The sequence below is a fragment of the Talpa europaea genome (assembly GCF_964194135.1).
Source record: "Talpa europaea genome assembly, chromosome: 3".
Classification (NCBI taxonomy): Eukaryota; Metazoa; Chordata; class Mammalia; order Eulipotyphla; family Talpidae; genus Talpa; species Talpa europaea.
In genome coordinates this window covers 89,941,838-89,964,678 of record NC_140069.1, presented here as the reverse complement: position 1 = coordinate 89,964,678, position 22,841 = coordinate 89,941,838, and the positions used below count along the sequence as shown (strand labels likewise).

Here is a 22,841-nt window from a genome sequence, read left to right as displayed (position 1 = left end):
ACTGAACATGCAACTTCTCTGAAACATGGTTTGCCATATAACTTTCTTATTCTAGAAAAGGTTCATTCAACTCAACATTGGAAAAATGAAATTTACCCTCAGTATCATCAGTTACAGAAAGACATATTCTAACCTCCTCCCATTCCAACTCTCCCCACTCCCAACCACCATCCATAGATTTAAATACTGTCCAATTTGGGCACTGTATACTTCAAATATGTGTCTATTGTATCATTAAGTTCATTTTTTCTTACATTTCAGTCGTTTTTTATGGTGAAAAAATTATATGTAGAATTACCAGCTGCACTCAATTTAGATGATCCCAATTTGGTTGGCAACATCCAAAGCATCCTAGTCAGGTGCCAGTGGAACATACACCTTCTTCTCCCCATCAGGTCTGTTGGCCTTGGCCCCATCAATGTCATAGAGATTCTTCACAGTCTGTTGGACATGATGCTCATTGGCCTTGATATCCACAATGAGCACAAGTGGATTGTTTTCTTCTGACTCGGTGGTCAGGGAGAACTTGATGATGGCACAGTGGTCAAGCTTGTTTCTCCTGGAGTGCTTTTTCCAGGATATTTGGGTTTCCTAGGAAGACATAGTATCTTGGGCTTCCAGAAGGTGGGGGATGCGTGGGTCTTCTTTCTTGTGGCTTCGCATGCCTTCCAGTACTGCTTTTTTGACTTTCAAAGCTCATGCTTTGGCTTTGGCTTTGACTTTGGGAAGATCCTGGGCCTTCCTTCTTTATTTTTGGAGCCATTTTCATGAAAATGTTCTACATCTGAGTTCTTTTAAGTATACTGATCTCCTTGTGGTTCAGAGCTATAACTTCATTCATGTTCATTTTAGTTACCGTCCACAATGCCTGGCATGGAGTGACCTACTGATCATCTATTTGTGCCTCAACTTAACCCTATTGTATGAAATAAATGAATGAATAAGATGTGAATGTTAAATCTATTATGAAGTAATATGTATGAAAATGAAGATAAAATTTAAGACACGAATATTAAAATTCTTGACAAACTTCCTAATCAAGATGAAACAAAATGATATAGTCATGTATTCATAATAGCTGTGTTTGAAATGGGCATGTTTTTATGAGTAGTATAGGGGAAAAGTCAGAGTTGTACTAAAATATATTAATAATGATCCCACTCAACAGTAAGGAGCTCTCGTGTAGTCCATTAGACTTTGAGATAACCAAAGTGCAAAGTGGTAGGTGTCATTTTTTAACTGCTAAGTCTTGCACTCCTGAGACCACTCTATATGAATCTTTGATTTTATGATTGTTGGCTCACAGAGTAGTAGGTTTAGTGCCCAAGGATGCTAAAGACATTGTATTTTTAAAGCATTAGCAGTGGGGTGCTGACAGAAGGAAAACACTACAGGAAACATGTTACTAAACCTTTCCTTAAAGATACCAGTGAAATTTAAGTAGGAGAGGAAGGGGCAATTGCCACGTCATTGGTGGCTAACTGGTGGCAGTTGGGCCTGTTTAAGGAACAGAAAATTGTAGTTTGGACAAGGGGTGAAAATGCACAGAGAAAAATTTTCATAATGAAGTGATGATTACGGATAGTTGAATGCCCTTGAAGGAATACAAACGAATGATATCTGTCCATGAAGAAAAGAGATACCACCAAAGGATATTGAAGATGATTGATTTAGCAGGAATAAGAGCCAGAAGTTATGTCACTCGGGTGTAATTCACTTGCCAGTGAAAGAAACCCAGTTCAACTGACTAAGCAGAGCTAGACCCTTTTTATCTTAAATGTTTGAAGTGATCTTAAAAGATACAAAGTATTTGCTCATGTAACTGAGAAATCCAAGACTAGATTTGGGAGTGGCTGAGTACAAGTGCTCAAGCCACCAGAAACCTGAAGGACTCCTTGCCCTGCCAAGACCTGTTGCCCTCCAGGCGCTCCATATTTATTCCTAGTTCAGAACTGACAGGGAAATATGAACTTCCCCTTTCCAATGTTTTGTTTTAAGAGTTTGCTTGTCTTGCTCAACACTATATACTCAGCCCTTATCCCGGCAACTAGTGCAGGACTTTTGTTTTTGATATATTTTGATTTGACCTTTTTTTGTTCTTATTTCTGAGATGATAATAAGCATGTGGTAAATAGAAAAAAAATTTCTTTTTTATGTCTCTATGCAGAGAACAAAGAAATTATATACTTTGTCATCACTGTAACTTTTATTTCAAAAATCATGAAGCAATACCATAGTAAAATAATTGCATTAATTTAATAGTACAATAAAGGGCTTCATTGCAGTAGGCAGCCACCAAGGTGCCATTTTGTTCTACTTGCCAATCCACCCCACTCGACTTGTTTCTACTGTGACCTAACCTTAGAACACCTAGGCATCGTCTCTTCATCCCTGTTGCTTGTAGAAATAAAATCAGTTGGGTCTTATTTCTGCTACTGAATTCATAGGGAGCCCACGCCTATCCCACGAAGCCAACAGAGTACTGACCTAGTTGTTCTGCTACCCTTTGATTCATGGGAAAATGCTTTTTACTTCATTCTGTGGAATTTGGTGTTCAGGGGACTAATAAATATGATTGCTGTAAGTAACAAAATTTGGGGTCTCTGGCTACAGAGGCTTCTGTGTTCTGCCAGCCTCCCCAAAATCGTGGAAAACTAACATGATAGCTTTCAACAAAGGTAAAAATTTCAGGTGCTTCCCTTCTTGACAGTGGGTACTCATTTCTCTAATGAAAGCTTCCCTTCTCACCTGGTTGTCCCTAGAGCCTTGCTTGCTAGTTCTTATTGCCCTCATTCCCTGCCTTCAGAAATTCCTTCCTTGTATTGATGATCCATGCAAATCAGATTCTTTTACTTGCAACTCAAATTACATGCTTTATAATCTGTTTAGTCTCAAAAGTTAGTTTCAATCATTTGTTGAGGAAAAAGGAAAGAAGTGAATAGTTGTAGAGTACATCTCCCAGACACCACTGAATAAGTCAATTCTTTGACCCTCTGCCCACACACTTTGAGGCCAAAGACATGTGTTTATCCATCCAAAAGGAGTCTCTTGGCTCCTTCTCCTTGGACAGATTGGTCTATTTCACACCTGGTGACCTTGGGTAGGTGATCTATGTCAGAGAGAAGTTGTGATTCCATTTGTAGATTTGCTCAATACCTACCTTTTCCACTGGATGGACGCCTGACTATGAACTTGTCAAACAGAAACCAGGTGCTCTTTGAAATGTGTATCTCAGTTATACAACTGCTGTTTGAAAAATAGGCCCTTCTAATATTGTTTTTCCTACTAAATTGACACTCATTCTGCATTTTTACCTGACTAAGAGGAAAAAAATAATAGGATAGCTGCACACAGCAGCATTAAACTATCTGGTAAAAGTGGCGATCAGTCCAAACACATTAAAATTCTATTTTCTTTTACAAGTGTTTGCTGCAGATGACCCCCACTGATCTTAAATATATTTCTGTATCTGTAACTGAATAGAGGTTTTCCGTACAGCATGTTCTAATGGCACTCTGGCCTTTAGCCAACAAGGCACTGAATAAGGCTATTTTTAAAATACAGAAACTGGGAACAGCTGCAGCAATCAAATTTGATAAAAACAGAGAGGAACTTTGCTTTTTTTTACGGTTTGTCCAAGTTTAGACTTCTTTCATAGAACTGCTTTTGTTCTGTTGTATGAAGGGCTACAAGACCAATACAGTGAAGCCCTTTTAAACAAATAACTTTTAAAAGAATATGACTAAATAGAATAAATTTTTCTTTATACCAAGAGTATCAATGTAATAGTATTTAATGTTATTTTTTTAAAGGATATATCTCATAAGAAGAGTTTGGAGAATGAGTTCTATTAATAAAGTTTGTATTATAAAGACGTTTTAACTTCTCCCAACCCCAAAACAACTCCTGGAAAGGAAAGAAAATCCTTAGTTTCTTGGTGTTGGAGATCTTAAAGTTTGCATGTCTCTGTTCTTTTATATTCTGTAGTGTTTTTAAGGGTAAAGGTACTTCAAATGTTACATTTCTACTTTTCACATTACTATTAATCATGAATGTTGTTGTATTTTCTAACAGCTGGATTAATATCACTGCAGTTCTTTTATGAAGATCAAATGACATTGCTTTTTAAAAATGTAAAGGAAAACTTTTTCACAGAGACCTTTTGTACTTATCTGAATCCCTCAACATGTCTATATACAAGGGCTTATTCTTTTTTTTTTTTTTTTAAATCAAGCTCTTTGGAAACTTGTCAGTACATGATTAATAAGTATCATGAGGTAAATAGTGAAAACCTCCTCTACAGTAGTAGGATGCAAGTTCTCTCTTCTAAGTGGTTTCATATGTGGAATGCATTTCTCTGTTAACTTCATAATTGACAAAACAAAGGGGATTGTATTTCTTTTAAGTATTTACAAATGAGATTAATTTAAAAATTCCATCCAAAAGAAACGACTTATGTCAACATTAATTCAATTTAATAATCCAAGCATAATATAATTCTTTTTCTGTGGCCATAAAGTTAGAAAATAACACGATCCTACTGCATAGAAAGGACAAAAGGGAGGATATATACAAAGAACAGAATCCAGGTGTATAGAAAGTGCACTTACTTTTTAACAGGTAGTCCATTAGATATGATAGTCCAGCTGTCTACCATCTATTTTTTTTTTAAGATTTATTTATTTATACAAGCACTGGGTACAGTCAGAAGTATAGGAGGGTGAGAGAATTCACCAGAGCCAGAGCAGGGAACAGGACAGGCAGATGGATGAAATACACTGCTGAAGAGAGCAGTGGGCGCGGCAGGAGAGGTCTGCGCACCATGTGGGACCCTCATGGGCGGCTGGGGATGGAACCTGCGCTGCAGAGGCTGTGGGCAGCTTCGCAGCCCAGCGCTCAACCGCTGTGCCACCAGGGGAGGCCCTGGGCCCTGTCTACCTACCATCTATTATAAGCTTAAAAAAAAAAACAAATTAAGCAGTCTTCTCTAGTCCAACAATTCTATCCTAGAGGCCTTAGTGAGTCAAGAAGTGTTCATCTTTGAATGAGGAGACAATGATGGTATTAAGTGTTTGTTAGCATTTGAAACGGTGTCGCTTCCATTGTCCCGCCCTGCTTTTCGGCTGAGAGGTATGTTCTCAGTCCAGTGACAATGACCAGTCACCAGACATCTTAAGCACACATGCTGTTCTAACCAGCAATTCTTCCTATTGTGCTGAATGTTGAATTCAGCTGGTTTTTCAAGGGTTCTCTGGCAGCACATGAGATTTCAGTCTCTCATCCTCTATTTTACTGATATTAAAAAGTTCCAAATGAAGTTTGCTGAGATTTAATTCTATTTAGTGATAGAGCCTTTTTTTCTGAAGGTAGACTTCCAGAAGAGAAAGATTTACTTTTGACCAGCAGTGCTTTTACATAAATGGTCTAAGAGACACAGTAACTCTGACATAATAGTCTCTCCAGCAATGTTCATATGAAAGCAGGGTAAATTGTACATCAAAAGCCATCTCTGTTATACAGAGAGATTTTAATGTGAATCACTATTCCTAATATTTATGTTTTATCCTTATTTTTGTTTTCACCAAGTTTATGTGTTCATATGCATTCCCATGTTTCAAAGATTTTATGGTTTTTTCACAAGTGTTTTTCACATTTTTGAAATGTTTTTCACATTTCATTGAATCTAAAAATCAGGAAACTTTAGAAGCATATCTTTGCATTCTGTAATATACTTCCAGACTGTAACTGATTTTTAAGGTCTTCTAGGAATTGAAGGTAAAGACTACATAGTTATGTAACACAATATTGACACTGCCCACTAATAAATTGGATTTAATTTGGAGTTTTTTACATTGTTGGCACTGCTGAGTGTTTGGAAGAATAGGGTTGTAATTTTCCCAGTGACTTCATCCTCTTAGCAGGCATCAGTGTTAGGGTGCAGAGTATCTGTCCAGAAGCTATTCAGAATTTGCTGACATCAGCTTTCATTCATGAGCTCTTGCTTTGTTTAGAGATGGTGCTAATATGAGGAGACACGTGAAGTAGTTTGGTTTATGGAAGAGGGCAGGGAAGGCCTGGTGCTGTGAAAACATCCCTGTATACTCTAATGGCTCATTCACACAGAAAACAAGCGACAGCCTTCAGTCCTTCCACAAAGCTTAATGAGAACAAACTGACTCAAGAACCCAGTGTTTAGATTCTTTGCTAGCTTGAACTGATCAGCTTTCTGCTTGTATTTACTGAGACTACACATTGCCCATTGCATCCGTGATTGCTATGGGAAATCTTTAAGCTGTTTCTCTATAAGCATTGTGAATGAAATGCTTATGATTTCTTGGGTTATGTGTCCTGGTGTGCAGATCACTTTTCAAATATACCAAAGTAACTGGCAGGCCCTGGATTACTTTGGTCACAATAAGGATGTTATTGACAATATGCCACACTGTGATTTCTCGTCTTCGTCTTTTTGGATCCATTTAGGGAACTTCAGAATTTTAGAATGAAAATACATAAAATAATAGTCAGCTCTGGCTGGTTGTTTGTAAAAACCAGATGGCTTTCAAAGAGATGATCAAATCCATTCTTTAAAAGTCATTTTAAAAGTCAGACATTTGATTCCACTAAAAAATATGTGTGTGTGTGTATACACACAGTGATTTATAACTTCAATTATATAATCTTGTATTATATAATCATTTTATTATATAAACTTTTGTCAAATTATATGTATTTCTGTGTATGTACCTTACCCCTGATTTTTCAGATTTCATCAGGAAATGGGATATTTCACACTGCTAACTTTTCCAATAGTGAATTGAGACTCTAATCTTTTCATTTTCTACATTTTAACTATTTTGGATGGAAATATTACCACAAAGACTTTGGAATGTGTTAACCATTTTATAGTGATTCTTCAGAGAGTATAATTCACACCTGACCTGGACTAGTTATTATAAATGAGTTCTGTATTGTGTTTTACCTTGGTGACCACATCTGAAATAACTCAGTGATATGATTATTAGCAGTAACATTTTCAGATGTTACATATACACATATATATATATGCATATATATATAATTTTTTCACTTCCATCATTGATAGCCTCTAATTGGTTTGCTCTTACTGTTGTCAGTATGTATGCAGTAATATGGAATTTAGGTCAAGCATACGTAATTGGAAAACTAGACTTTCAATTATATGTGAAAAGTCGAACAAGTAACATATTTTCCTCATCAATAAAACAAGGAGAATAATACCAGCCTTGAAGAACCATTGAGAGTCTTAAGTGGGGAAATGCCTGTAAATTCCCTAGCAAAGGGCTTGCTCTTAGTAGGTACACAATATATATGTATATATAACCCTCCCCATTTCCTTAATAGACTTGTAATTGTATAGTATGTTCTCTAAGTTGTTGAAGTTTGCTTTAATATTTACATAGTTGTACCATGAAACAGAATCCATAGAAATAAATTTTGGCATTGGTTCTTGCTACTTACCCCTTCTAATTTCTGGAGATCAAGGGGAAAAGCTGTTTATGCTTGTGAGAAGTAAATCTAAATTAAGAATCAGTGGGCAATAGATTCACTTTGATGGATGAATTTCATTTAAACCTTGGCTTCTTAAAAGTTTATTCTGGATCCTTGGGCATATTTAGATAGTTGAAACATGTTAGAAGGCATATAATCTACTTACACTCAGAAGGTACAACTCCATAGCTAGTCTGCTCTCACCCTGGCCAAATCAGGATAGAATCATTGATGATTTTATTAGTGATTTATAGTGATTACAAAACATCCCTTCTGAGTCAAGAATATACCCTAGGACCTGGGCTCTCTGGGCTCCTGGGCAGTGCTGCCAGGTGTCCTGGCCACCATGCACAAAGGCGGGCACCCTGCCCTTCACGTTGCCCATCCCCATTTCTTCCCTCCAGTGCACACTATATTCTACGAAATACTGAAATGCTACAACCCACATTCAGTCTGTGTTTGTAATGCACCCTCCTCTGTTCCCTCGCATATGGCAGTCTGAAACAATTACATAATGAGACATATTATCAGGGCATAACTGTCAAAAATGAAGAGACTAAGCTATGAATAATATTCATATTAGCTGTGTTGCTCCTATGTTCTCAATCTATACTATGCCTCTGACTTTCAGGTATTACATTCACACCCCAGATCACCTGTATAACAAGATAATGCAGCACTAACAAAAATGTTCAGGAAAAGACTTACAAAGTCAAAGGCAAATGAAGCTCTAAAGTAGGATTTCTTTCCAGTTTTAGTGCTGTAATCTTCTTTGCCAGTCAGATGAAATCTACCTACTTTTCTCAGTATTTAAAATATGAATGTTAAATTGTGAAATAAAATATTTAAAATTATATAATAAAATAGACTAACTAAAGAAAACCAATGATATGGAAATGCGGCTAAAATTGGACTTAATAATATATGTGCTTCTTTATTGATAAATTAACTTTAAAAATCTGAGGGTGAATCATTATTAAGATGTTAAACTTCTTTGTTTAAATAACATTTTGAAGTATTGTGATGACGATAATGTGATATGGAAATATCTGTGAATGACAAAGTATTTGTACTAAAACTATGGTTTCTTGCCTAAATTTATAAGTGAAAGAGATGCTTTGGGGGTCTCCCTAGTGGCACAGGGGTTAAAGACTCTGTGCTATCAAACTATCTCCAGCCACTGTGACATGAGTCCGATCCCTGGCCAAGGAGCTAACCCATATGGCGCAGCAGATCTCCTGTCTTGTCTACTGCTCCCCTTAGCAGTGTATTTCAGTATATCCACCTGCTCTGCTCCCCACTCTGGTGAGTCCTCTCACCCACACATCTCTGATCTACACCCCAGTTCTTGTATGCATAAATAAATAAAAGAAATCTTTTACAAAAAGAGATGCTTAATTTCAACTATATGTTAGTGAAAATAAAGTATTTTTCTCCATGCAGGGTCAGTGACTCTTACTGTAATGTGACCCAGTTTGGGTTATTTCATTAAGCTTTTCCCTCTGAAGTACCTCTTCTATACATTCTGTTTTAAATATAAAAGTGCCAAATATGGCAGATTCTCTTGCCTCTCTTACTCCCATGGAGTCGTTTGGAAAGACATATTAACTCTCAGAAATGTACTACTTTTTCTCTTCAAAAGTATATCCCATAACATTAAACTGAACAAAAGCAATATCTTCCTGAGCCTGGACACACACTTCTCAATATCAGGAAGCTAGGATTTCTCAATACCCAGCAGGTGACTCTCATAGGTGGAGCTGACCCATCTGGATTTCCAAATCTGCTTACATGTGCCTTCCTGTCTATGACTCAACTTCATTTTCTGATCCTAGAGAAAATCAACCAGGATGCAATCACTGAGCATAATGTTGAGCATTGAGCTCTTCTAGTTTTTTTTATAATAAAGCTGCATGATAGCTTTGGTGTTTCGTGATTAATAACAAATAGATTCTGAAAAACCACACCATGTGCGAGTGTGGTGCGATCCCATGGCTGAGAACTGCATAGATTTCGGTTCTATGCATCAAGACATCACTGAGGAATGTGAGTGTGGGCATTATGTCTTGCAGGCCACCATGAGGCTATTCAGAATTTATAGTGGACGCCCTAACATAAAATCTCAGTGCCTGAAAGAATGTTTTTCTTAAGCAGAGATTGCCACTTTTTCTCAAAAGGCCAGATAGAAGTGTTTTAGACTCTGCACCGTATATTCTGTGTGGCAACTGCTTGGTTCTGCCATTCTGGTATGAAAACAGCCATGGACAAAACCTAAATGAATGAGCGTGGCTGTGTTCTAATAAAAACTATTTTATGGACGTTGAAATTTGAATTTCATGTAATCTTCAGATGTCACAATCTATTACTCTTCTTAATTTTTTTCTCACTTTGTAAACTTGTAAAAAGTGTTCATAATTTTCAAACCATACAAAACAGCAGTGAGCTGGCTTTAGTCCCTAGGTTGTCATTTGCTACTTGAGCTCTTAAATATGAAATCAATAGCCAGGTGGCAAGCCAATTAAGTAAGTTAATCTGGTTGACTGACATCCAAAGGGGAGCTGCATTTGAAATAAATTTTAGGTAGAATGTGAAGTGAAGAAGAATGATGTTTTTAGATAATACCATGTATAGAAATAAAATGTAAATTATATAGGTAGAAACTGTCTTTATCTGAAATCACTTAGTACCCTGATCTCAAAGACAGCATGTAGGAGGCATCAATTTTGTGCAGACATGGCAGACTGTATAGTATTGAAAAATGTGAAACTATTCTGGAAGCAAATTGAGCAGCACAAATTTAAGCCCACCCCCCATCCCAGTTAGAGGGGATAAGGTGTTTACTTACCTTTACCTAAGGTAGTAGATATCCTACTACCTCTATCTAATTCTTTGTATTAGCAAGAATGTGAAAGTTTAAACCTAGGTCATCACAAGAAATACCTTCATTACTTATTAGTAATGGTAGAATTGGTATTCAGAGTATTTTTGCAAAGAGAAAAACAAAGACAAATTAAAAGAAAGAAAAAAATCAGAAGAAGGGTGGTAGACAGCAATATGGTGTGGGTGTAGACAATTCCTATGATTCATGGAAAAGTTAGGGCTCACAGATTAACTCTGTCATGAGAAAGTGTTTCATTTCTTGTAGAATATTTCCCATCAACCAGAGCATTACAAAATCATCACAGAACTTCACCTATTTAGGGATCCGGCAGTACAAAATAGATAATACTAAATATGAACTTCAATCTTGTGGTGGTGGTTGTTATTGTTTTATAAATATCATCAGACACACATCTGGGGTTTTAGTGCTTGCCACAGTGTAGTTTTCTGTTTGACATATATCTAAGAAATGCGTCTATTAACACCCAGGCTATAGAGCCAAGCACATTTTAGTGCCGGCTACAGCTGAAAGAATATGTTTCCATTCCTTGTCCATCTGTTCTTGGCAACATAAATTTGAACTAGAATCACAGAATAAGTTTCATAAGAAATAAGTCTAAATAGGGTTTAGAACACCAAGGTGAATGCTCTGAGTTATGACTTGTTAACATTGGATTTTGAAAAACATGGTTGTATTTACTTAGGGAAATCTTATGCTGTCACTATAGCCTGAAGTTAAAAATAAATGACAATATTTTTGTGCATTCATTAAAGACAACATTTTTTGTTTTAAGGGCCTCTCTTAAATTTACCAGTGATCATGGGTCTAACTTTGAGATTTCAAAATGCTATTCACCACACACTGGAGCTACCATGAAAATGTGTCATTTGCATCTTTGAGCTCCAGGCTTAAATAGATATTAATTGAGAGTGAGGGTTTCCTGTGCAAAATGGAGCTCATAGAAAAGGCATTTTGCTTGTTTTTCTTCAAGTCCAACCTCAGCCATTGCATGGTTTTCTTGTGTAATAACATCCCATTGTATGCCACAGCCTCCAGTTTCCTTTGCTACTAAAAACATATTAAACTACTTACTTATATTTGAAAATATATGAGAATATTAAAATAGAAAAGGACCATGGATATTTACTGAGAGTTATGGTTTCTAATCAAGGGTCCAGGCACTCTGAGATATTGAGTCAGAGCTGGGCGCTGCAAAATCTTGTGTTCTGGTTCAGAGAATATCTCTAGGTTGGAAAGAGAATAGAAGCTCACACAGCCCGATCCCCCCCACCCCCCCCACATAAGAAAAGTTCCTATAATTTTTCAATCTCTCTTTGATGTGGCTCATTCAAATACAGCGTAGTGGTTGTGCATAAAGTGCTTGAGTTCTAACTTTTATCATCGATTCAGTAATATTTTCCTTTTATAATTGAAGTGACATAGATTTACAGTATTGTATATGATTTAGAGGTATAGGATCACACCCTTCAGGATTCAAATTTTGTCTCTGTGACTATGAATAAATTAAATAAATTCTTTCATTTTCAACATTTCTATCTGTAAAGGGGAATTCATATTTGCCTTAAATTTCTCTTCAGGGGAGCAAATGAGATGACAGATAGAAAATGCTAATTCCAGTGGCAGGCATTTAGTAAACCTCCAACAAGCAATATCTACACTATTAGTCTCTTTTTACTGTCCTCTGTTTGAAAAAAAAAAAAAAAGATTGTACCATGCTAATTATCTACTCCCAGACAGTATTTTGGTAGCAAACCACTTATCATCAGAAGAATATTTTTAAAAACTTAATATTGCCTCATGAACTTCTGCATTTGTTACCTGTGACAGTGGTGATCTCACTCTGATTTAGAGATTTAGTCTTATCTACAAATTAAGAAACTTTAACTCCATGATCTCTCTGGGGCTTTTGTTCTAGTGTTTTAACAAAATCATGTTTGACAGCATATCCTCATACTTTATTTATAGTGTGGAAATGAATATTTGCTGCCAAATGTCTGATATAGGATGTATAAATGTTCCATATATACATGTGGAATAACATTAAGTTTGTTGATGTTAAAAACTACTGGTATATTTTTTGGCATTATTTGGCTCAGAATCCATTCTTCCCATTTTATTTCAGAATAAGCTGACAGCAAACTTTTTTTCTACAGTACCTCAAGGTTTAGTGAAACAGAGAGTTTCAGAAGTAGGCCATCTTTCCATTTCTTTCAGTATCCAAGACTTTCTCTGTGAAGTAGCTTTCACTTTATTTTTTATCTTTGTAATATCTACTGGCATTAAATTGTGGACGCATGCATAGGCATGATAACTTACAAGGCTTCTGTTTCCTTTCAGATCTGAGTGATCAGCTGCTAGAGGTGGTTGGCTTGGAAGGAGCCATGGAGATGGGGCAAATATACACAGGACTGAAAAGCGCTGGACGGCGCCTAGCTCAGTGTTGCTCTGTCGTCATCAGGTAGTTCTTTCTTTATAACTGAGAAAAGGATTTGACAGGCATGATTGCGAACTAAAAATATGAAGGAGTCTGATAATGACATTTGTCTTATTTATGTCTCAACTGATCAGTGATTAATACTGAAAAGTTTCAAAATAATGGAAATTGGCAGATTTTCCAAAGGTTGAAGTAGCTTTTATCAGCTTAGTTGGAATCTTACTCTCTTCTATTGACACCAAAGATATATGCATATTATGTCCCCTCAAATATGGTTCACATTCAGCATAGTCTACTAAATCATCAAATTATCTATTGAAATTATCTATATTCAATTATTGAAAACATTTTTTTAAATTTTACTGAACTAAAGTGCAATATGAAATTCAGTATGAATTATTGTAAAGTATTATTTTATATGTGGATAAATTTAAATCTTTCAGGCAACATTTTTCCAAAATTGTAGCTCTAGGGAAAACTGTCTACTTTGATCCTATGGTGAAACCATAAATTACAGCACAGATCTAATTGATGATATTTATATGAAAGTGTCTATACTGGAAAATCTGAGATATCAAACATCTTTTCTCCAGATTTAACATGTGGGTTTGCATAAAAACAAAGAGGTTCTTTTGGCTATAGGAATTCTGAGCATGTCATTAAACATAAAACATTCATTTTTCTTTTGGCATCCAGAATTTTTGGTTGTATCACCACATTTACCAGGTAGCTGTTAATACTCCTTTCATTAGTAGGTGACGAGAGCATTAGTTAGTAGCCACAAGATGAGTTCTTCTTCACAAGAGATAACTTTAAAGCCCAGCTACTACCATATTTGCATTCCCTGGTCGTCTTCTAGCTTGTGAATTTTCTGCTATAGAAAGTATTTCAGTGTTATACTTAAAATGAAATATTTTCCCCCAGGACTAGCAAGTCTCTGCCAATGCAGATTGATGGAGAACCGTGGATGCAGACCCCATGCACAGTGAGTACAGAGCAGTTGAAATGCTACATTGCTTTAATTGTTGCTTTTCAGTGTCCTATAGTCCTGTACTTAATCACATACTCCTGTAATATCTAAGCTTTGGCTCTATGTCGAAGTAGCTTTGTTTCCCTAATTTATATAATAGAGCCATTGCAGGGCCTCCCTGGTGGCACAAGGGGTTAAGTCTCAGCACTATGCAGCTATCAGCAGCCACTATAGCACTAATTCGATCCCTGACCAGGGAGCTGACACACATGGCGCAGCAGACCTCTCCTGCCTCTCCTGATGCTCCCCTCAGCAGTGTATTTCAGTATATCTGCCTGTTCTGCTCCACACTCTCTCTGGTGAATCCTCTCACCCTCCGAACCTCTGGCCGACACCCCAGTTCTTGTATGCATAAATAAATAAATCTAAAAAAAAAGAGAGAGAGAGAGACATTGCATGTAGGTTTTAAGCATTATTTGCCTTACTGGTCATACTGCTGTTGAATATTAGTGCTAATCTAAGTGTAACCTTTAGATGCCATAGAACATTTACAAACTCTGAAACTATACAAAATTGGTAAAGTTTCTCTTACCCTCTCCAGACTTATTTCAGAACACGTTATGAGAAAATTATTTATAGGTTCTTCAGACACATCTCCTTGAATATATTACCCATATGTTCTATTACCTCTCTTTGGGGGTTACAGGACTTCTTTCTCAATTGAAAAACTCTCCCTGTAGGTGTTTTATCCATAGAGGTATTATTTAAATCATATATTTAGACCCCTCAAAAATTCAATTTCCATTTGTAGAGTGGATATTTTATTGCATTTCACAAATATGCTAGGTATTATTCTTGGCATTGAAGATAGAAGCATTTTAATAATACAGATCATGATCAATAATAGGAATGGAATAATAAGACAAGGACTAGAACATAACCAATAACATTATTATCTTCAAGGAGTTTATATTTTGGCAATAGGAGACTAAATAAATATAAAGAAGCAGAGATAAATAAGTTTAGATTACAAAAGTTATAAAAAATATAAGGCAAAGTGATGAAGAGGATCTGGCAAGTATGGAAGATAACTACTTTAGATAGGTGGATCTGGGAGGTCTCATTGAAAAAAGAGTCAAAAGCTCAGTATTTTAAAGACAGTAGAAAGGATGGTGTAAGCAAAGCTTTTAGAGCTAGGGAGAGGGTGGTAAGAAGTAAAATAGAAAAAGTGAAGAGCGGACAAATCATATAGAAAATGTGATGAACATATAATTTTATTTTTTTAACTTTTTAAAATTTATATATATTTTACATCAGTGTTCATTTTAAAACAGTATTTGCTTCCCCCACCCCCTCAGGTGTAGTCCCCATAGAGTTTGCTTCCCCAATGCGCCTGTGCACCATCACCTCAGTCCCCTGTGCGCCTCCCTCCCTCCCTCTGATCCCTCTCCCTCCTCCTCCCCTGCAGGATGTCTCTGGCTTATAATTGTCAGTCTGTTTGTTTGTTTGTTTGTTTTTGTAATATTGTGCTTTGTATTGTTATTATTTTTCCCCCGATGTCTTATTTGGTTTCCCTATATTCCTTCTATAAGTGAAACCATCCGATATTTTTCTTTTCCTTCTGACTTATTTCACTGAGCATAATTCCTTCTAGCTCCATCCACGTTGCTGCAAATGGCATTAGTTTGTCTTTTTGATTGCTGAATAGTATTCCATTGGGTATATATGCCACATTTAATTTTAAAGACAATAGTAAGCTATTGAAGACGTGAAGCATCCTCATATTCACATGGGTAAATTTCACCATGACTGTGGTATGAAGAATGGACTCTACTTAATAGCCCCAGGAGACAGGTTTATCACAGTCATCTGGACTTGGGTAAGGATAGAGACAGGAAAACAGAAGGATTTGAGCATTCCTGGAATAGGGAGAATTTGCTAATTAGTTCTCTCAGGTTGGAGATGGAAGATGAGGGAATAAGATGAATGGAGGTTGGTCCTTGTGAAAATGCTGTTTACTGTGTAATTACAGTGGAAGGGAAACTGGTTAGGGAGTGACAGGGCAGCTCTTGATCTCAGATAGGACTAACACTATGTGAATACTTATGCTGTATGTGAGAATTTATTAAATATTCACAAAGTATCTAAAGAAAGGAATCAAAGGAAAAGAAAATTGAAGCTTTGGGAAGCTAAATAACTCAAGGTCAGATATATAGCAGTTACTTCTCTCAAGCCAAGGACTCTGCTTAAATCCTGTTCTCTTATCTACTGTTTAAACAACTTTAGCTATAGGTTCCAAACAGTCAAGCTTAGCATATAAGAAGGGAGTTTTAAATTTACCTTTCCACTGGTTTTACTCTGAAGCTATTGGCTCAGTCTTTGTGTATAGCACAAAAGTATGACTTTGAATTTGTTTGTTTGTTCCTGGTATTTTCCTTCTTGCTCTCTGAACCCCAAGTTTATGAAATCCATTATTTCTGTAAGAACATAAAACAGATTTATCTAAAAAATCCCTCTAGACTCATTATTTCCTACACTTTCTACCAACTCTCTACTTATTTCCAAATATCTTCAAGTAAAATTCCTGTTCCTCCCCCTACTAGTATGTATGCCTTCATCTTGTCCCCTCCAAATGACACTTCTAAATTCACATTTATACTCACATGGATGTTCAAGGTGGTTGTGTTGATATAGGTGGTAGAGATGTATAGGTTGGTGGTGAGAACAGTACTAATAGTTATCTTGATGACAATGGTGGAAATAATGGCCAAACATAGTTACGGCAATGATGCTACCATTGGTAGCAATGGCTATGGGACTAGTGGAGATGCTGGTGGGGACTGCGATGCAGTGTGGTTGCAATGCAGTGTGATTGGGTGATGATGGAACAGTCTTCTTGTGTCTAGTAAGAGGTCTTGTCATCAACCATGGTCATGAGAGAATAAATGAAAGACAATGAAATGAAATACCTTCCATGAGTAGACTACATTTTTTTAGACTCTTGTCAGGGAGATGGGAGTTTACTCCCTGTGCCATGTTTCAAATCAAGAAGTCTTAATGGTGATGATAATATCTGACATTTATTAAGCTTTCAGTTTATACCTTATTATTTATTACAGTTTGAGACACCTGACCTGTATTGGCACATTCAGCTTGCATAAAAGCCCTGATTAGCTTCATTTAATGGATGAGCTACTGAGGCAGACAAATGTTAAATGGTTTGTCTGATTTCACACATGATAAATGGCAAGGTAGAAAATGTAACTGAGGTAGCCTGGCCGCACTATCTGGCTTTGTCACTTCTCCCTATGTAGATCTCAACATGAGAAAACCTCGGGCATTCTTATGACACCCTCTCCCCTTGGAGTATGACCTGCTACCTTTCTCCAGTTTTAAAAAGTCTACATCTATTAAAATCTACTTCATGTTTTGGTATAATTTTAGCTTATTTGGCACAAGCACTTTTTTTTAAAGATTTTTTACTTATTTATATAAGAACTGGGGTACAGGTCAGAGGCATGGTAGGGTGAGAGAATTCACCAGAGACAGAGCTGGGAGCAGAACAGGCAGACTGACCAAAGACACTGCTGAAGGGAGTTAGCAGGCTAGGCAGGAGAGGTCTGCCATGCCATGTGGGAATCTCCCTGGCCGCTGTGAATAGAACCCGTGCTGCAGAGGCTGCTGATGGCTTCACAGAGCGGTGCTCAACCTGTTGCGTTACCAGGGAGGCCCTAGCAAAAGCACTTTTAACAGTGATTTCATTAACTTTTTTCCAGTGAGCTCTATAATTGTTAAATTAATAGTAATTTTATATAATTTATATTTTCTCCCTCTGAACTCCCTTATTCATTTAAAACTTTTTTTTTGCAGTCTACTGTGGTCCAAGAACAGTACTAGACTATGGCTCATTATTGTTATTTCACATTCTGGCATACTCTTCTTTTCCTAGAACCACATGGAGTTCTGAACTTTAAATTTCACTTCAACTGAAGAGAATATTTAGTATTCATAGCATTGGTATGGTTTAACTGAAGACTGTTCTTTGCTTCAATTGAATAACACAGTGTTTTTCTTACAGAACATAAGAATTGGTAGGATGTTAAAATTCTTTGCTGAATTTAAATATCCATAAGCTGATATTCAATTTATGAAGAAATTGCTCCAGATATAACTTTACAGCATAGCCCACAGAAGTTCTTTTTTCTTTAAGTGGAATATATAAAATGGAAAGACAGGTCATAAATGGGTCTTGGTTATTAAACCAATTAGTGTTTTTTCAAATAAAAATCTTCATCATGTAAGTTCTGGAGGTGGATGGTGGTGATGATTGTACAACAATGTGAATGTAGTTAACACCATTGAGCTGTCAAAACAGTAAATTTTATAGTATACTCATTTTACTACAATAAAACCAGGAATGAAAAGGCATTAAGGTAATGTTAACTTCTGGTGGTTAACTCACACCAATCCTGAGTTCAAAACTTAGGAAAAGCAAATACAAAAAAGCATGAAGTAAACTCTTCAAATATATACTTTGTAATTAATTTATGAGCTTTTAAATTCTCTATAAAGTAGTCAACAGAAATCTGTTTAATACTCCCATGTTCACAGTTATAGTACTCACTGAGTTAACAGAGAATATACTTTGTAACCATTAGTCATGTTATAACACATATCAAACTAAAAAGACTATTAATTCTAGAAGACATTATATTGGAAAGTTTTGACAAATGCTTTTTTTTTTTTTTTTCAGACTGGACTATAGAGCCTAACTTTCCTTTCTGGTTTCTTCCTCCCTGTTTCTTACTCATGACACATCAAACATACTGCCTCTGTTGTCAATATTTTTCTATAACAGGGAGAAAAAAAAAAACAGAGCAGCTTGGGAAGGAAAAGAGCAAGAACACTAAGATATGAAAGTCATACCGTAGGAAGATTTCCTTTTGTACCTGCACACCCAGCTTCCCTATACCCCATTTATTGTAAGTGATAAGTGCCCAGTAAAATTTTAAAGTGAGAAGTGACCATACAAATTCAATAAAATTAAACTCAATAAAATCAAAATGCTTCAGCATTTGCTTCTATCTCAGTCCCCTACCAAAGAAGACTTCTTTATATTCTCAAACTACTGCTTCTCCTTTTCCCGTACACTTAGTGGAAACATTACGCACCCAGTCTTTCCCAAACTAGAAATCTGAGATTCTTCCTATACTTCTCTGCACACCCTCAAATCCAGTTAACATGACCACCTGATGATATCACATATTTCTGGAATCTTTTCTTTTCGTTCCTACTTCCACTGATTTTGGTCATTTCATTTCCCGGTCACTCCCAACAATAACCACATCAGACGTTATCTCCATTTTTTTTTTCCATATAAATCCATCCACTACTTTTCTTCCAGAGTGATCACTCTGTGAGCCTAATATCACCAGGACACTCTACTTAACATTGTTTAATTACTTTCTACATGACAAAGTATAATTTGAGTCAGGCTTCCTGTTTCACCAGTACCATCTCTTACTTCTATTTCATCTTTTCTGCGCTTCCCTCCTGTCCAAACATCTCCTCTTCTTCAGTTGAGTAACCCAACTCATCTTTTGAAACTTACTGCCTACTACCTTTCTCCATAAAACTTTTCCTGACCATTACCTCTTCCTCCACTTCCCTAACCCTTGCCTGACCCCAACCAAACGCTCAGCATCAACGCTTCATTGCCTTATCAAAGAGCTAACTATTGATATATTGTATTGGAATTGTCAGCATTGTTGGTCAGGTTTCTGGGTAAAAATAAGTTTAATGAGGTCAGGGCAAGATTTTAGTCATCTTTGGATCCCCAGAGCATGGCAGTGTGCTTCACACATCATTAGTCTGTCAATACTAAATGCATTTTAAATTTGCGAATTTCTTAAATACTTCTTGGGATAGTATAACAATTTTTTAAAATACTCTTTACTAAATCTTTCACTGAACAGGATGTAGGTTGGCTAGCAATTCATTCACATATTTCTCATATATAAATACATGTAAAAGTTATTTTGAGTTATCTTTATTCATTACATTCTCAAAGCAAGAATTTGAATGTATCAGAGAAGAAACACTTTTCAACCTTAAAAGATTTCATCTTTCTGTTTCCTGGTATGGTAAAATTAAACTCTGGACCACTTCCCTCTGCATTATTAATTATGTATTCATTTTACACATTATATAGACTGCATTCTGTTAATACTCTGAAATATTAATAGTCATGTATTAGTTATTACTTGTGATACTTTATGAAAAGTAATGCCAAAGCGGTTGTAAATGCAATATCATCCCAGGTGCTTTGTCTCCAATTAAAGTACAGAGAATTCCTGAAACTTCCTTCAGTGTGGTAGAGAATGAGAAGGAAGTCATAAGCAGGTCATAAGCTTAATGGTGAAATGGCCACAGGTAAAATTATGAAGACTCATCAAAATCATAGGTGAAGTCAAGACAACTTTTGGAAAGAATTTACATGTGCTTTGGCCTTCCTCTGATTTTCTTATATACCTTCATTTGGGTAATGCCTCTCAGGCCCTTGAAACCACAGGTCCAATCTTGATTTCTGCTGTTAAATAAATTCAACATGTGACTCATCCCTGACCTGGTAGTCAGCCAATTCCTGCCAAGTCTGGTAGTCTTGCTGCCCTAGATTTGATGTCTGTTATTCTTGGGGAAGACACTTGATCATCTTGTCTCCTAAGAGCAACTGCCTCCTGCTGTACCATTTCCACTGTGTGGACCATTCTATAAGATGCTATTTTCTGAATTGAATGCCAGTTTCCTTCCCTGGTACTAGCACCTGCTGACTCAGACACTGGCTACTTTTCCTCATCTTTTCTTGTGCCCTCTCTTTGAAACACTGGATCATTTTCCCATTGCTCTTAGATATTGCATTTATCTGGAGTTCCTTTTGGTACTTGTTTTCACGAAGAGAATATACACAGTATAACTTAAAACTGCAAATCCTTTAAAAAGAGAAATAGTGTTCTAGCTCCTGTTAAATTTTTTTGTGTGTTGTTATTAAATTATCAAAAATAATAATTTTAAAGTTATTTAATCATGGATCTTTTACTAAAATACACATTAAATCTTGGGCCATTAAGACAGAAAATTTAAAAATAATTTTTTTTTATTTTTATGTGTATTTTATGCATATAATTTATATATACATAAATTTAAATGTTTTCAGTTCCAAAAACTTAGTGTCATGCAGATGAAGACTGAATGAATTTTCAAGACATTTGGATGTCCTGGATTCATTTGGATGATACTATGATAACAATGCCTAACATTTATTGAACATTTACTATATATTAGTTTCTATTCCATATATTCATATCCATTATTTGTTTATTCCTTACAATGTTAAGAAGTCACAATATAATCCCCATATCATAAGTTAAATAAAAAGGTCAAGCCTGATAAATCTAACAACTTATGAAGCCATTCAAGAAAGTCAGCAGAGCAGCCCAATGGGTTCTAATGACTTTTTTCTTTTTTTTTTTTAAGATTAATTTATTTATGCACACAAGAACTGGGGTACAGGCCAGAGGTATGGGGGGTGAGAGTATTCACCAGAGACAGAGTGGGGAGCAGAACAGGCAGACTGAAATACACTGCTGAGGGGAGCAGCAGGGAGTCAGGAGAGGTTTGCTGCGCCATGTGTGTTTCTCCCTGGCCAGGGATCGAACTTGTGCTGCAGTGGCTATGGATAACTTCATAGGTTGTGTCTTAACCCCTTGCGCCACAAGGGAGGCCCCTCTAATGCCTTTTTTCTTAACTGTGATGTTTTGCTGCCTCACTCAGTCATTCCTTAGGCCCTTATGTATTTCTAATATTACAGCTCCAGGATTTATAGCAGGATTTAATTATTTTTCAGTTTATTCCCATTTATCTCTTTACATTTTCTTTTGCTTCTCAGTTTATCTGTAGCCATCCCTCCATCACAGCCACCAGAATTACTAGTGAACACAGCTATGTTCCTCTGACTCCCTGGTCTCAAAGATCAATACCTTGTCATTAGTCCAGAGCCCTTGTTCATGGCAGTAAGTTATTCTCCCTAAGTAGGCATCAACCAGCCATGCTTCATAGGGACCACTTTCCAGAAGCTTTCTACAAATACTGCTTACTTTTGTGCCTAGAATCTCTATTTCCTGTTTCATGGTTTAGAAATAGATCCTCTGACCTCCAAGGAGGCTACCAGCAAATCTGTGGCTTCTTCTAGTTCTCTAGGACTCATGGTTTGCATTTCTTTCATCTAATCGTACCTATGGCTTATGGTATTATATTGATATACTTCTTTCATTATTTACTCAGATTGCCTGAATTAATTATTTTCTCCTATGGGGTTATATCTATTTTTGTAAATTACTTCAAAATCTTTTTGGAAGGTGGTGGCATATAAATACACACATGCCAAAATAAAATAAAATCCCTTCCTTCAATGTCAACCTTTAGTAGCAGCTTCTTTGAAGTCTTTCACATGCCCCATCTGTCTGAAATATTTGCCTGATCCTTTATACTCCTGTGACTTTTTGTTAACATCTTCCTGATGGCATCACAATGCACCGCCTTGTATTTCAGCATTAAGTGTTACATGCCCATCTCTCCTGACTTAATTGTAAGCATGTAAAATTTCATCTGTAATTTTCCTTCCTACCTGGCATAGTGTCCTTTCCACAAGATGGTTTCTCGTGAGAAATCCACAGTCATTCAAATCATCACTCCACAATATGTAATGTATCATTTTTCTCAGGCTGCTTTCAAAATTTTTTTCTTTGTCTTTAGTTTTCAGTAGTTTGATTTTGATGAATCTGGGCATGGATTTCTTTGAGCTTATTCTGTTTTAGTTTCTCTGAGCTTCATGAATCTGTGGGTTGATGTCTTTTGCCAACTTGGGAAGTTTTCAGCCATTATTTCTTCAAATATTGATTTAAGCACCATTCTCTTTCTCTTTTCCTTCTCAAAACTTTGATGACATGTTT

At 36.4% G+C, this 22,841-nt stretch overlaps 1 protein-coding gene across 5 annotated transcripts in view; it reads left to right on the top strand.

Annotated features, from left to right (window-relative positions):
• DGKB (diacylglycerol kinase beta) overlaps positions 1 to 22,841 on the top strand; it is a gene marked incomplete at both ends in the record, with an annotated part of 589,868 nt that overhangs the window by 549,931 nt on the left and 17,096 nt on the right. For all 5 annotated transcript variants that reach the window (XM_084230110.1, XM_084230108.1, XM_084230109.1 and 2 more), the window contains 2 exons: positions 12,767 to 12,887; positions 13,788 to 13,848. In XM_084230110.1, coding sequence (XP_084086236.1) covers positions 12,767 to 12,887; positions 13,788 to 13,848 — 182 coding nt within the window. The remainder of the gene's footprint in view (positions 1 to 12,766; positions 12,888 to 13,787; positions 13,849 to 22,841) is intronic.